Source organism: Camarhynchus parvulus, chromosome 3 (genome assembly GCF_901933205.1).
Source record: "Camarhynchus parvulus chromosome 3, STF_HiC, whole genome shotgun sequence".
NCBI classification, from domain to species: domain Eukaryota; kingdom Metazoa; phylum Chordata; class Aves; order Passeriformes; family Thraupidae; genus Camarhynchus; species Camarhynchus parvulus.
The window spans coordinates 67,017,790-67,034,229 of record NC_044573.1 but is presented as its reverse complement, the minus strand read 5'-3'; the positions used below and the strand labels follow the sequence as shown (position 1 = coordinate 67,034,229).

General features: G+C 37.9%; 1 protein-coding gene across 2 annotated transcripts in view; it reads right to left on the bottom strand.

Moving 5' to 3' along the window:
* REV3L (REV3 like, DNA directed polymerase zeta catalytic subunit) overlaps window positions 1-16,440 on the bottom strand; it is a 110,307-nt gene that overhangs the window by 29,289 nt on the left and 64,578 nt on the right. For both annotated transcript variants that reach the window (XM_030945171.1, XM_030945170.1), the window contains exons 13-18: window positions 11,167-15,358; window positions 9,809-10,791; window positions 9,143-9,225; window positions 7,952-8,077; window positions 6,207-6,399; window positions 3,722-3,833 (exon numbers count right to left, since the gene is read on the bottom strand). In XM_030945171.1, the coding sequence (XP_030801031.1) occupies window positions 3,722-3,833; window positions 6,207-6,399; window positions 7,952-8,077; window positions 9,143-9,225; window positions 9,809-10,791; window positions 11,167-15,358 (5,689 nt within the window). The remainder of the gene's footprint in view (window positions 1-3,721; window positions 3,834-6,206; window positions 6,400-7,951; window positions 8,078-9,142; window positions 9,226-9,808; window positions 10,792-11,166; window positions 15,359-16,440) is intronic.

Sequence of the window (16,440 nt, the reverse complement as noted above, 5' to 3'; positions counted from 1 at the left end):
TCAAGCTTGCACATCTCTAGTTTTCCTATCTAGTTTTAAATCCCCATGCGAACATTCTTGTAGCATTCCATTCCACCTTCTCCTCCTCCTCAGTCAGCTTTCCTGTGTTAGGGAAGTATGTAAATGTGTTTACTCTTTTTCCTGCCTTTAGGTTCAGAGAGATGGCTCTCTTATTTCCTCAAACAGAGAGATTCTTCCATTTTTTCTGTCGTCTCAGTGCAGCTGACACCTTACGATCAACAGAGGATCTATTCAAGAAAGCACCTCAGGCAGTACAGCAGAATGCTTTAGGACAGCAATACATGTCCAGGTTCCATTTCAAGGAAAAAAAAATCCCCTCTGAACATTCCAGAGAGCCTGCAACTTGGATGTCTCTGCTTCTAGGACATCCCCAGCAGCTGCAGAGGATTAGAACAATGCTGTCTCTCAGCTGCTTTATGCCAGTTTTGAGCCGAAGCCCTTTTTTTTGGTTTACAGCCAGAGGACAGTTTACCAAAGAAGGGAAATTTGGACCTATGCAGGTGCAGCTCCCTCTCAAAGTCTAAGACAGTTGTCAGGGTACCAAAAACCAATCTAATGATGCTTTTCTTTTTTACAAATCTGTGCTGTTTGTTCTTCCCTACCTCCTCCAAACTCATATTTGTGGCTCTTCCTTTCTGTCTGTTTCCTGACTCTCAACCCTCAACCTCAGTATTCCAATACCCATCAAAATTAAAGTTGTCTCTGCATAGACTTTGGTACTCACACTTGTAAATACTTCTATTTCAAAGGTTAGTCAGTCTCAGTAATAACCTCCTAGAAAAGAGGTGCTTATTCTTCTCAGTATCTGGACATATCTGTGAATTTTCAATATAGATGAAATCACAGAACACAATTTCAGAGAAACAATCAGTTCCTCTTCTGGTCTACTGGAACACAAGATGACTTATTTCTGTTTGCCAAGAGCTCCGAGTTAATCAGAGACAACATCTACTAATCCACAGAAGAACATTTAACCTGGTATTTATCTCATGGATGCCAAGGTATTAACCATACTGTGGTCATTCAAATGTAGCACAGCCTAAACAACTTCACAGTGAAGGTATTAACTGAATCCAACTTCAGTTCATTTATTCCAGAGAATCTTCTGAAGCAATACTCATCTTCAGTGAACAAAGAATAACTTTAGCTCTGCTACAAAAAGTTTGGGAAACAACTCTTCAGTGACAAAAACCTAGTCAGACACTGATGAGCTATGAGTATTGCAGAAGTTACAAAGTTTCCAGGAACATCCTTTCCTTCATGTGTATGCTGGAAACAATGATCCAGATTTCTCTACTCAGCTCTTCCAGAGTTTACATGTATTGAAAAGAAGTTACAGAATCAATCATTATTTATTTTCAATAGCCAGGATGGAAAGGAAACAAAAGGCCTAAACAAGGAAGTAGAAGGCTGGAACTTGAAACAAATAAGTATGTTCCACAATTTCACATATATGGAATAAGAGGAAGAATTAGGCCAACTACTAAGAGAATGACTACAAATAGGAACAAGAACTCTTAAACTGGACTGTGTAAGATAATTCCTCCTGCAGCTGAGATCCTTTCTGTTCTGTGCTCCAACAAGTTGATAAAGTCTGTTCCTGATATTAACACTCAAGAGTGACTAGACAGTCTGTCATTCATCATGCCAGGAATCTGGAATTTCAGTCTTCCATCCTTCCCTCCAGCTGCCCAAGAGGCCAAGAACATGAATCAAAAGCAGGCTGCAGTCATGCTGGGCATGCTGTTCAGTCTCAAGAGCCTATTACTGTCCAGCCTAAAGCATGTATCAGAATATAAGACACTGATACAATTCTTTGCTTGAAAGTTAAGGTGATTTTGAGTGTTGATCCATGAAGTTCAAGTGGTAATATTTCTTAAATATAGCCTGATAATTCTCTTTCTCTAATCTATCAATCAGACCTACTATTAAGTGCATCTACCAGAATAGCCAAAGTACCTAGCTTGTGCTGGAAAAAAAAACCACTAAAAAGATAAACAGAAGATTGTTTAAAAAATAATTACTAATTTTCATTAAAGCTGCTTGCTTGTTCATTTCTCATTGAGGAAGTTTTTGCAGTCCACTACTTCTTAATTACATGGTTTTACCATACTTCCTCCTTCAGTTAAAGCTACTCTGGGCCTAGACATTTGTTTTATGCTTAAGAAATAGAAAACATTAACTCCAACAAAATTTCTCTTTTTTTTTTTTTGCCCAGGCTACAGAAAATAAAGGGGGGAAAAGAGCAGCAAATTGTAGATGTGGTCCAAGTTGCAAAAACCATCTTTTTTGAGAGTCCATCAGAAGTCTGATAGCTGAGGTGTTATTCTAGAGTTGTGAGGGAAGTAAACTATGATGATGACAGTAGCCTGTCTCTCCATTAATAGAGCAAGCCTTCTATCTTCCAGGAATACAAGTCAACTAACTCAATCTTCATGGATGAAGTCGCTCCATCAGAAAGATACACTAGCACACGCTAGAGAAGATCTCATTAGCAGAGATTTCTCAGAAAGCAACCTGATACATTCCATCTTGAAGTACACCAAAATTGCATGATTTTTTTTGTTCTGTAATGCCTTCAGCATGTACAGATATAGAAGACTTCTGATCTTCAGTGATACACATATATTTTAACTGCTGAGCTCTCTCCACCATATTCTTTCTGTCCTGTCACATTTTAGACTTCCACACAACCAGTGGAGAACTCTTCATTTACTGGCAGCTTCTCATTCTAAGTAATTTTCCTAAGTTTGATGGAGCACTAGATTTCCAAGAAAGAGAAAAATAATATTATATTCCTTACCTTAATTTTGTCTTCTCTGAACAGGGATCTGCTGCTCTGTCAGGACCCACCCTGTGCTGGTTGCATTCAGCAACTCTTTTTGTATTCTGGCTTCATGGGGTTGGTCAAAGCCTTTCTCATCAGAGGTTTTCTGGTTGGAGAGAGAAAGAATTGCAAATGTACTCTGCCTAGTTTGTTTTTTGCCTTGTGCTTCTATTCCAGCAGGGTGACTCAAGAGTTTAAATCTGTTTGTTTTCCTTGAAATTTTACAGCTTTGCACCTGTCAGTAGGGTCTGGAGAGACGTCTGTGGTTCCACCTACGCACCAGGCGAGAGGGCTCCCGAACAGGCTTCTCAGCCTCGGTGGAGATGGGGAAAACCAGCAGTTTTCCAAGTTTGATAGAGCAGGGGATTTCCATTCAGAGAAGACAAAACTAAAGAAGGAAACTAATTTTTCAATGAACCCTTATTTTAAACTGCAGCAGTTTCAGTACCATGCAGGTTTTTTTCTGTCTTGCCTCCAAGTTCCTAGAAAACTCTTCCTGTCTGAGGGATTTTCTATAGCTCTCAGCACTCTTAATGTCTATTGTTCTGAGAGTTTCAGAGAGAGATGTGTAATGAATTCTGGGGTTGAAAGGAAAGTTGTATGTTAAGAAAGATTACTTATATGGCTGGTAAGTTTCAAGACTGTAACTCAGCTGCTTAAGAGGATCTGAATGTTCTTGCTGTCAGAGAAAAGGAAAAGCAAAAAATATTTTTATTTGAAAGACCACCATGCTTGTCCACTCTAGAAATAAGCCTCTGAGGGAAACAACAACAACAAAAAAAAATCAGTATTTGAAAGATTGGCAAGGGTTGAAGGAACTAAATCTGCTGTTCCAAGCCTGAAAAATAAAAGCAGAACGTACAGATATGCTACCTTTTTACAATATTCACTACTTCCTGGAAAAGAGTTCTTTCATCAGTAGCGTAACTGACTTCTAGTCCTGTAACTCCAGATCTTGTAAGCAAGGGGGCTTGGTCTCTGCTCCCTAGAAAATAAAAGTAAAAAAACCTGTTAAAATTTAGAAGGAATTTCATTACTTCAGTCAACAATACTGCTTTAGAATAAAACATACAACCAAAAAGAAGTATGGAACACAACTTATTTTTATCTTTAATAATTATCACAATTAATTCCATGGACTTATTTTGTTCTTCTTAGGTGAAATAGTTTTTTATTTCACTTTGTAGAATTCTGCCATAGTAGTAATCTTGTACAGATTCGCAGATAGAAACAAACCTGAGTCACGAGAATTTTCACTATTTTACATGCACAGGAGTCTAGCTCCTGGAAAATTACTTTTAATAAGAAATATTAAATGACTATATGACAGCTCACACACTGTTTTTATGCAAAATATAATTTTAATTGCTATCTCAGAGTAGTGCTTTGCAAAATGCCTTACAGAATGAAAATGCTATATAACAGTATAGTTCTTTTTTTCCAGCACACTAAGTTACAGACAGAAATGGAAAAACCTGACCAACTGCTCACTTAGTGCACATTAAGAGTGTCCGCATTGATAATGTCTGAGTAATATCTAAATTTGTATGCATGTAGGAACTCAGCATTTGCCTTCCATTTTAAAAAGACCGTCTTTAAATGAATAATGCACAACACATACTCTGTTTTCTCTACACAACAGGTAGTATGATCTCTGTTACAGTGATGATGCAAATTTTAGGAACTAGAGTTTTTAAAAGGCATGCTACTTTGACACATTCTTCTTAAGATCTTAAGAATTAAGAAAAGTGTGCTTTCAGAAATAAATGTTAAAAAAAGTTCTGTGACTTACAAAGCAATAATAACACAAAAGGGAAAAAAAAAGATGTATCTCAATGTCAAGTCACTCCACAGGGAACTCAAAAAGTTCTAACCAATAAAGTATTGACAGCACACATCAATTAAAGCAACAAATGTCACAATAACATTTAAACACATCACTTTATTTCACCAACAAAACCAGATCAGAACCTTTGTTTTTTCAAAGTATCATTGGACCTTTTACAGCTCTTGATAAACTATCAGTGGCACACACACCTAGGGAGCCATAGTGGCTATACTGTGGAAAAATCTCAGTAAGGTAATAGAAATATATTTTTTAAGATAGTAACAAGCATATAATACCAGAATAAAATTCACTGAGAATAATAAGAACTTAGCTTAACATGATATAGTATCTACAAAATACACTGGTAAAAGAAGAAGCTGTTGCCTTATTGCTAATTTTTTTGGTAGGTTTTTGTCCACGCTTAAAATTTTAGACAGTATTTTGTGGTTTGATACACATTCACATTGCCAAAGAAACCCTGAAAGAAAGAGGACTACTTTGGGGATGTTTTTTGGTTTGAGATTTTTTTTGTTGGGTTTTTTTTTACTAGCCTAAACCAGTGGTACTCAACCTTTAACAGCTGGAGAGCCACTTCTTAATAAAATGGAGTTGTAGAGCACCATAAAAATCAAGTATCAATGGATTTTTTTTCCATCATGACACTTCAATGTGTGATGATGCTGCCTTAATGCCACCACACATTGATACATCACGACATGACACATCAGCATCCTCTCTCCCAGCAGCATTCTGTCTTCAATCCCTTCTGGCTGCTAGGAGGGAGCGGGGTGGAGGGGTGGAAGGGGCAAAAGGGCAAGTTTTTCCCCATTCTGCCCCACAGCTGCTGGGTGGGAGGTGATCTCTACTCTTACCTGTGGGGGGATCCCAGCAGCTCCTTTTCTTTCCCCCTATGGGAGGGGGAACTTCAGCGACTCCCACACTGCTGGTCCATTTGCTCAGTGCTCCCCGCGCTGCCTGATAGAGTGGAGCGCCGATCAGATGCCTACATTGCGAGAGCCGCCTGTAGGGCCATGAAGAGCCACATCCGGCTCTAGAGCCACAGGTTGAGTATCACTGGTCTAAACAAAGCCAAAAAGGTACAATAGAATAAGGGCCCCTGTTTAGATCCTAAAAGGATCAGATAAAACCACAAAAATAACCCTTAAGTAAAATATAAAACATACTGTCTCGCTTTTAACATTTTCTACTTGCAGCTATCCAGCAACTTGAGTAGGAAACTAAAGGAAGGTTTTCCTCTTTACACTTTTAGAACACTGCAGGAGCTTGTCCACAAGCACGCAAACATGGATATTTTGCACACGCAAATGCTATTTGTGGTTTACAGCCCATGCAATAGTTCTTTGGAAGATATAAGCAGGAAAACTCCATATTTAATATGGCCATTCAACAAGACAAAATTAAATGAGATACGTAGTAATATAGATACTCTATTACATTTTGCTTGCTACTGTTTGATTACTGTGAAATAGCATTTCTGTAAAATATAATATGAAAAAAAGAAATAGGAACCTTGGCTTGAGGGTGTCCTGCCTCTATCAATCACTATAGCACCAGTGATTTCTTTTTTATCAGTATTTGGCAGTGCTGAGTCTGATGAGACACAGTAGAATAAAGCGCAGATCGGATCAAACTCTGGATCTGGTTCCAAATCTCGTCTTGTTCGAGCATGTAACTCCATACTGATGAGGGTAAGGTGCTGGACCTAGCAACAAATACAGACAGTATGTTAGTTTGTTCTGCAGGTTTCTTAAAAACAAAATTAAGAGAAGACTATCTGTGCAAATGAGGACAGTGCTGACATTTATATGGTGGTATTACATTGTAACTACAAGGTTCCACCCTAAAATTAACAGAAGTGAATAACCATGCATCTTTGGATCTCACTTTTTTGCAAATAGCACCATCTTAGGAAAAATGAAGATTCATCACTAAACACAGCTTTATACTCAGTTATGAAAATTCAGTATGTGTGTCTGAGTACTGTATTCTTCTACTAAAAGGAGAAAATAAGACAAAAACCAGACAATGTTCTACTTCAACAATTGTAAAATCCTGTAGTGTTTTCAAACACCTTTGTATATTGAGCTGAATCACATTTCTGAACTGATCAAGGACAAAGAATGACTCTTGATCTTTCTTCTCCCTTCCCTCCCTCACCCAAGGCAATCATGAAGCCTAAGCCCTACAGGAAGGTAGGGAGAATACCTAACTTTGCCTTCAGGTGCATTAATGAACTGCCACATCATACTGCCAGAGCTTCTTGCAGAATGGTTTACATTTAGAAAATGCTAATTTTACTATATACTGTCAACTTTTGACTCTGCAGTAAAGACAGTATTATTTAATACTGTTTCAACACCATATTGCTGCTCTGTTGTCTTGCCTAATATTGCTCATAATGTGGATTAATAGAGAGGTTGGACAGATTATGAGGGGAAAATTAAAAGTATTTCTGTGTATATAGGATGCTCTGGGGGCAGCCTGATTTCCTCTAGATTGGCATACAAACATCACTGGGTGAAATTTTACTCCATCTCCATTTCCCCAGGATCACTGTGGCTTCTCTTACGTCTTTTACTTAGTGCTATCTTCCTATCTCCTCTATAAACTGACCAACATCTAATTCCAGGTGTGCAGACTGTTTAGGAGTCTGTATATGACTGTCTGTCACATACACAGGCTGCTTGCCCTGTCAGCAGCCAAACACAGCAGTACTGTATTTATACTGCTTCCCTTTCTCCAGCACTTTGATTCCTTTCCCCACATCACTCACCTACATTAGATAGATAAAAAGAGACCTTCTTTGAGATAGGCAGCCTTTTGTTAAATGTAGTAGAAACTGTCCAACAGGTTCAGAAGTTAACAAGTAGAAATACCAGGAGGGCCTTACTAATTGCTGCCAGATGCCTTATTTCTTAAGGAAACAATCCATGAAAATTATGGTCAACTAGTTTTTCAAGTAACATTTTTATGACAACTTACTATTTCTTCCTTCTGATTTTTCCCCCATTTTTATTTTTAAAGGGTGGTTTACCTTCTTCTCAACCAAAATACTGTGAAATCTAGTTCAATACTGTTACAGGCATTGGGCATCAAGCTGAAACTGGTAGATCAACTACTTATAAGCTGCAGACATCATTCACTGATTAATTCTTAAGTTATTTAGGGACCCAAGAGAAAACGACTTTATTTTCAGTATAAAATCAGCTTGATAAATTATAATTTTATTAAGTGACTTGTAAGAGTAAAGTTACCTCATGTAAAGATTTTGCTTCCTGCAGGTTTTCCACACTGACTTTAAAACCATAAGTATTATTTAAAGATGGTCCTTCAATCTGGGAAGTCTCTTTCTTTGGAGCACCGAGGGCAGCAAATTGATTCTTATCAGGCAGGGGAAGAAAAAAAACACAGGATAGTGAGAAAACACAGGTTGCTAAACTCATATGTAACATTAAATAATAGGCAGTATTAAATACAAATTTATCAATGAAAATGCAAATGCTACACTGCAAATTACTAAAAAGTCCCCAACCTTCTACTATCTCCTCATTTCATTTTTCAACATGCAAACAACCGTTGTATCTTTCTGCCTTTTAGGAATAATTTTAATCTATAGCCAAGCAAGAGGCAGTTTGAAATACTTAAAAAACCTCTCAAACAATCAAAAACTCCCAGAACCCTACCAAAAAAAACTCCAGTCCCAGATATACTGGCTTTCTTGGAAGTCTGAGGATATGGAAACCAGCAATTCTCTATTCTCTCTTGAGCTACAATTTGTCAAAAAACCCTGTTTCAGTCATCACTTTTTAAGGCACTGAAATAAAGGTATATTAAGTACCTCCTTGAAATAAGTGAATACATTAAGAAGAAAAAAATACTGGATCACTCCAGTAATGCACCTAGCCCTCCATTCTGTTCCAACATGGAGAGAGGAAACACTGTTTAAGTAAAATAAGTCCAACCTCTTTCTCCTCCGTTGGCACACCACAAACTGCCCTTCTTGTTTACAGAAAATGCTTAGAACATTGTCTGAAAACTAATACACATAGAGACACATAAATATCCACAGATCTGGGTGTGTGTGTATATATATATATATATATATATATACACACACACAAGGGAAATCACACTACAACTTAAAAATGATGTTGTAACTCAAAGAGCAAAGCATCTTTATATGGTGTCTCTTTAGTGTTTCATTAGTTTCTCACTACCCTAGAGCAGCATTCTCAATCTCCAACTTACGCCCGCTTCCCCCAAATTAAACTCATAAATTTCTTCCTAACTTTGAATGTGCTCTGATTCTACAACATTTGTACCATATCATTTTAAATGTATTTTCAAGATCTTAACAGCAAAAGACAAAAACACCAAAGAAGAAAGAATGGAAATGTGTATATGCTACAAAATAAAATACGTCTGTGCAGAAAATGTTATTTTACCTTCATTTGTGTGGTTAGAAGTACTCTTCGAAGACCATCAGTATTACTTCCCCTCTTGTGGCTCAGTTTCTGAGCTTTTGGTTCTGTAAACATGAGTGAAAGACTACTTAGCCTCAATAGCATTGTCTAAGCATTAAACAACATGCAAGGAACAAAAGAGGCATTTCATTAACATTACAAACATATGTTATATACATAAGCAAATACAGCTTTATCCTTTGTCAAATCCAAAGCACAACTACTACAATTTGGTATTTATGGACATATAGGAACATAAATAAGTTACAAAGCCTCACATCATTATCATCTTGATTATTGCAATGTTACTCACACTCTACATTGAGATTTTTTTTTAAATACAAGCAATATAGTCAACAAGATTAAAAAAATCCCCCAAATAAGCAAAACTTCTAAATTAGGCTTTCAACCAGCACTTCAGATACTAGAGACTGTTAGGAAGCAAATGGATGGTCTACTTGTAGACTTTTCCAATAATTCAATAGTTACTCTGACAATAATGCGCAGAACTTTTCCTTTAAAAAAATAATTTTAAATATATTTTTGCAGAGATATAATTTTTTTCTTATTATGTAGAAAGAAATGTATTTAGATTTGTGTTTGTGTGTGTGTGTGTGTGTGTATTATTAGAATCACTTAATGATTTACCTGCAGATAAAGGAGTAAAACCAAGAACTTCAGGTATTCCATCTTGGTTTTTTCTGTGTGCAATGGGTGTACTATGGAGACAAACTGATTCAGAATTTCCAGGATCTTCATTAACTGGAAACGGGGATGTGTCAAAGGATGTCCGAACGTTCTCCTGGGTGCATGGAGAATTTTGTGTACTTCCAACATCGTTTCCTTCCCCAGAAGACAAAATAATATCCTGATTTTTCCACTCTGTGTCTTCTAAACTGGACTGTTTAGGATCTGGAGATGCCACCTGTTGCCAAGGAGGAAGCACTGGAGAATCTGGAGAACTGTAACTGACATAATAATCTTCCTCCTCCTCCTCCTCCTCCTCCTTATCATGTTCTAGAGCTGAAGTAGTGTGTGTCTTGCTTGCACATGAAGTTTTATTAGAGTCTATGTCATTTTTAGTATTTACAGAAGTTCCTATGGTGCTTATAGACTTATCACAGGTTTCCTTGGTTTGTGTTTTTGTATTTTCTGCCACGGAGGCAGGAGAAGTCTTTGTAGGCACAATAGGTCTTTCATCTTCCAGGCTAGACAAATTCAAATCTTTAGCTACTTTTATTACTTCTATAGATTTCTCTTCAGACAATACTGCAGAGCTGGAATTGTCATCTGCCTTTGCCTGCTCAGCAGGATGACTCTTAGGCAATTTCTTGAAATGTTCATACTCTTCTTTGGCATGAAGCCATATCTGAACTTGCTGTTGGCTTGGAGCACATTTGCATGGCATTATGACTATTTTTTTGTCTTCACTAGTTTTATGGCTATTACTTTCTCTTTTATTAACAGTAGAGTGACCATAATGAGGAGGAGATCCTGGTCTAGGACTTTCTGTCATTGCTGAAAATGCAGTCTTCCAGAGTCGTAGACCTTCTAATGAGAAGTCCCCCTCAAACTCAAGGAGGTCATTTGGAAGTCTGGTTTCCACTGTGAGAAGCCGCCCTCCGATCTCCCTGTGAAGAAAAATAGTTTGAATTACTGTTTTACTCCAAACTGCACTGCAGGCAGTCCTCCACATGACAGAAAAGCAGAGTATTACTAACTAGTTTTCTCACTATGCAATTCCCATGGGCAGTATTTTTATTTTACAAACCATGAAGGCACATTCCCACTTACTACAACAATACACAATAAAAAATTCAACGTATCATGAAAGAAAATGGGTATTTGGATTGAAAGCACAGTAACTTTCAACTTCAAATAGATGTATATCAGACAGGATCTTTCAAGTATCTGTGCCACATAACAGCATAAAATTGTTTACAGGAATAAATTAAATGTAATATAATCACAATCACAGGTAGACAGAAATGCATTTAACACAGTACCTTGGCTTTTCTGGAGCATCTGAAGGATTGCTACAGAATGGTTCCTGATAGACTGTTTCTGCGAGATCATGATCCAGCAAAGTTGCCATGATTTCTTCACGACTGGGTGGGGACATGAGAGGCTTAAGAATGTGAGCAGTACGTGGTGTAAAGCTTCCACTCTTGGATTGTGAGGGAGAACTGGTTGATCTTGGTGAACTATCTGGAGTTGGAGTTAATGCTTCATTGTTTCTTGAAACATGTAATTCTAAATCCTCAGAAGCTGCATCTAGAAGTTCACCATCAGGTGATGACAATAAGGATGTAAAAGAGGTATTAACTGAATCAAGTGGTTGACAGGGTTCAAAAGTGGTTTCTTTTCTAATGTGGCTTTGAATCCAGTCTGAGCAGGTTGGCTGAGAAAGATTAAGGAATCTCTCTTTGTTTACTGTATTTATATTCAAACTGAATTTTTCATTTAAACAGACTTCAGTCTCTTGGGTACAAGAGGTATCAATAAAACTAGATCTAAAAGTTGAAGAATGAATGTTTTTCCTCCATTGACTATGGCAGTGGTTTTCACTATTATCTAGTGAGGTCTTCTCAAAAAGCTCAGGGCTCAGGGAACCAGACCGTATCCATTTATTTGTGCTTGAAGAATGTTGCTTTTCATCCTCAGATTTTTGGTCATTATGACATAGAAAGTCACCTTCTGTTGTTTGTCCAGAACCAAGATCCTGAACTGCATCACTCAAGAATTTCTGGGGCAAATTTTGATCTGCTGGGACAAACTGGCTTGCAGAATAAAAACTGCAAAATCCACTTTGCCCTATAGTATTAATATCAAAGTTGTAATTGTGGTCTGGAGATAAGCTGTCTTCAAGTGAGTAACAGCTTTCAAAACCAGGGTCTGAAAAAAAAATGGGGCTGTCATTAGATACAGAATGATCAATGTGATTAGTAATTGGCTGGCTTGAAGACTCCTTTTTTGCAAGTTTTGCTGCTTTTTCTTTAGGTTTTGTGCTCCTGGGAGAACGAGATTTTCTTGATGATGTGACTGGTCGTGACCTTTTGATGGCTTTATTCTGTTCAAGAGGGCATGATATGCCCTTGCTCAGCTGTGATTTGTCTGGCAATGGCTCCGGTGCAATACTGGCATTCTGAGCTTTCTGCTGTCTCTTCTGGAGCAACTCTTTCAAAACAGCCAGACCAGACTGTCCTTCACCAAATGCTGATGGGGCCACTATATTCCTGTTTTTATACTGGGAGATGGGTTTTGGTTGCATGGTTGTTTCTGACAGAGGCCTTTGTTTTGTGGTTTCTGGTTTAAAATGTGACATATCCAAAATAAATCCTCTCTGGTTTTGATCACAATTTAACTGTTTCACTGGACTCTTCAAAGATGTTACAAAACAGTTTTTAGGCAGTTGAAGTGGCCCAGGGTTTTCCTCAGATGGCTTAAGAATAGAAGAACAAGGATCAGAATGCTTGGATGCCTCTGGTAAACAAAAAATTTGCTGTTGATTATTGTCTTTACAATGCAAATAGTTAGTGGTATGTAATTGATCCATCTTTGCTGTGTCCAGAGAGTCACGGGTTTCATTTAATTTCCCAGCTGGTGGCAAATATCTGATTTGAAAATTTTTTACCTCTTCTGCTTTTGGAGAAGTCTTATCTTTTGAGATAAGAGCATTCTGTGTTATGTGAGTTAAGTGATTAGATGGATCAAACATGTTTTGAATGAGAGAAGAGTCCTTCATTCTAAATATAGCACTCTGAGTCCTGGACCTCTGAGAGCTCATTTTTGGTACTTCCCTTCCAGATGCTGTAGAAGTAGATGTGAAAGATGAATGAGGGTCTTCCCGTGGAGCAGGCAAACACTGTGCATCTACAGGCTTATCAATTTCCATCAGTGAGTGAAAACAGCCCAATGAATTACCTTGTGTATCAGCTGAAGGGAGCTGTGCTGATGGCAGATATCCAGCTGAATAGCCAGGAAGAGGACTGTCTTTGAGGCTGTGAAGTGGCTGAGAGCAGACAGAGTTATAAGAAATCTCATGAGGATCTTGATGCTTCAGCACAAACTTGATTTCTGTAGTAGAGCGACTACTTTCTTTTTCATCTTTAAACACAACGCGTTTTCTTGAGGACGCTTTTTCAGCTGTTTTTTGTTTTGTTCTAGGTTTCTTCTTTCCATCATCTGGTGTTTTATCAACCTGGTTAATCTTTTTCTTTTTCTTGGTAGATACAGTGGGGCTAGCAAATTTCTTTTTACATTTCTTAACCTGAGTTTTTGCTCTACTAGTTTTTCCTACACTAGTATTAACAGTCTTGCTGTTGTAGATATTGGGCCCCCTACTAAATAAAGCTTCTCTGTCCAGGTTGGTCAAAATTTCTTCTGCTTTTGGATCAGTGGGAGACCAGCAGCGAGGTGGAGATGTGTTTACTGGGCTTGTGCTTCTCTCAGAAAGAAAACCTAACTTAGACATAACATCACTATAGTTATAGTCACAGTCTTCAGCTTCAGCACTATAGGAGGGCGAAGGAGGAGAAAGAATTGTATGAGTCCTTTTTCTGAAAGATAAAGTTCTTTTAATATTTGTACTACCTGTTTTTTGTGGTTTTCCAGCTTTTTTCTTGGTTGACTTATGTTTTGCTTTCCTTTTGTGACTTTTCTTTGGTGTTAGTGGATAAATAGGATATTTGGTTGCAGGAGAGTCAGGAACTTTTGGCCAAAAGTCCTTTAAAGGTGCAAGCTTTTTATATAAATTCATCTTTTCCTCTGTGAGTACTACTCTTTCCTCACTAGAATCTACTTTCCCCAATTTAACAAGCATATTTTTTCTCCCTCTAAATCTATTGATGATAATATATTTAATAATAACAGGTGGCAATTTTTTAGAAAGTTTTCTACGCTTTCGAGACTTCTGAGACCCATCCAAACTTTCAACACTTTCCATCGGTTGAGGTAGATTAATTTTTGAGTTGTGTGCGACGAAGCTCGATTCGCTGTCTTCAGTCTCATAATTCACTTTCCGTTTCGTTCGGAGCGTGTACTTATTCCCACACAGTCCAAATGACTGCTCAGTTTCAAGAGATCCATCTGCAAACTGGCAGTCAGTGTAATTAGCAGTACTTGTAGGCATTTTGTTTTCAAAAGCCTCAAGAGGAACTTGAACTAAGTCACCAGGTAAAGCACTATCCTTATCAGGAATGTTACTACAGGCATTACCTTGTGTATAGCAGCCTTCCTTCACTGATGCAACATCATTTACACTTGCAGGCTCCTGACGATTGATAAAATTATGCTTCTTTTTATTCAGTTTCAGCCTGGACTGTTTGTTGCCCTGCTGTAATTTGTATGTCATGGGAGCTAACTTCTGTGGTCGACTGAGACAATTAGAAAGAACAACACTAGGAAAGAACATATAATGTGCTGCTTGTTGACTGAGGCTTGGCTTTTCCGCCTTGTGCTCCTGAAATTCTTCATACCTAATTTTAAGCTTATTAAGGCCACCCTCATCAGTGTTATTTTCAAGTGAATGTACCACAGTTCGACTGCCTCCTGAACAAGGAACTAATTCACAATTTTCTGTAGCTGTTGCTGGAAAAAAACTATTTATACTTGCACTGCTGGATTTGTCATTTACTTCAGAGGACATTTTACCTTTGGAGTGGCTCATATCAGAAAAGTTATATAAATTTTTATTCAACATGTTGTCACCAATATGGCGGCCCACATGCATAAAAGAGACATCCTTTTCAGCCTTCCTAATGCTAATGTACTTCCTACTAGGTATTGGTCTGTTCACTGATGAAATATCATCTTCATAGTCAAAAATATTATTTCCACATGAAGGAACTGGGAGAGTCTCTGTCTTGCTGCTCTCTGTGTGAGAGTTTTCTGCATGGGTACTATTGCTGAATGGAGTTGGGTACTTGGCTGAGTAAGTGCTTTCTTTTGTTAGAGAATGGACTGAAAGTTCAGGTCTTGTTTCTGTGTTTGGTTGTGAGAGGTCTTCTACAAAATCTTCATTATTCAAAACATGATTAGAAAGGGCACTTGTGTGTTTACACTGAAAAGTAATTTTAGCAGAAGATGGGGGTTCTAGTGTAGCAGCATCTTTGTGAAAGATTGAGGTCTTTACAGACATTTTGCTTGTTGCAATGACAGAGGAGTGAGTTCGAGAACTTTCATTATTCAAAGGATTGTCTGAAATGGAAGAAAAGCAATTTTATTCTAGTCTTCCTGTAAAAAAATAACCTAAGGCATTAAAAATTTTAATAGTATTTTCCTGAAAGTCTTTCCATCCAAATAAGAAACAAAACTCTTGCAAATCGCATTACATTTATCATCATGACAACTAGACACCCTGACTACATGAGTTGCTTTATCAAAATCACATTGTCAGTACATTTGTCTCAGGCATTTTGTCAGTTATTCCTGAATGGCAGACTTGCATACAATTGTCAAAGATTTCATGCTGACTTTCTGAAAGAAGGCTTCACAATCACTTTCAGATGACTATATAAAAACAGACTGATTTCTAGAAAAGTTTATATGCTGCTTTGTCCCTGAGAAGTATGTATACTCATTGGCTCTGAAAAACAAAACTCTTATTTAGATGACCTTCCCCATGCAGAAAAGTCATTGCACAGAAAGCTAAAGTAGTACATCTCACAACATGGCAAGGGATTTATATGAACTGTGCTGTGCACTAAACACAGGTAGTTTCCTGCACTTCTGTGTAGCAGAGCAATACAGCACCCATTCAGGTGTTCATGCAAGAAGCTTGCACCAGTTAGTTAGATCCTGGACTCATATCCATGTATTAATGCTCCCACATAATCTGAGACCAGCAGGTGCTGTGGTAATTTGTCCTGTGCAAACTCATCACATGGTTTGTGTGATGATTTTCATCTCTTTCAGTGATACTTTCATCACATTTACTGTGGGGTAAGTATGGACAGAGACGTGGCAACAAACTAACAAGTGTGTGCTTGCTCATAACCTTGCTGAACAAGTAGCTTGACAGAGGTAGTACCACTACAAAGAGGCAGCTACCACAGAGCACCTAGCACACAGAAATTTGTTCCATCTCTTGTATCCACATCTTTAGCTGAAATGTTGAAGGGGGATAGGAGTTATGGAACTTGCTACATGACCTGAAAGCATGTGCTGCACACTGATGTACTAGACTGGGGATCCTTTGGGCCTTTACTCTAAGACTCAACCAATATGGGGATCATCTTAGATTCATGCTTCCTTCAGCTTAGCAATTTATTTGCTGCTGG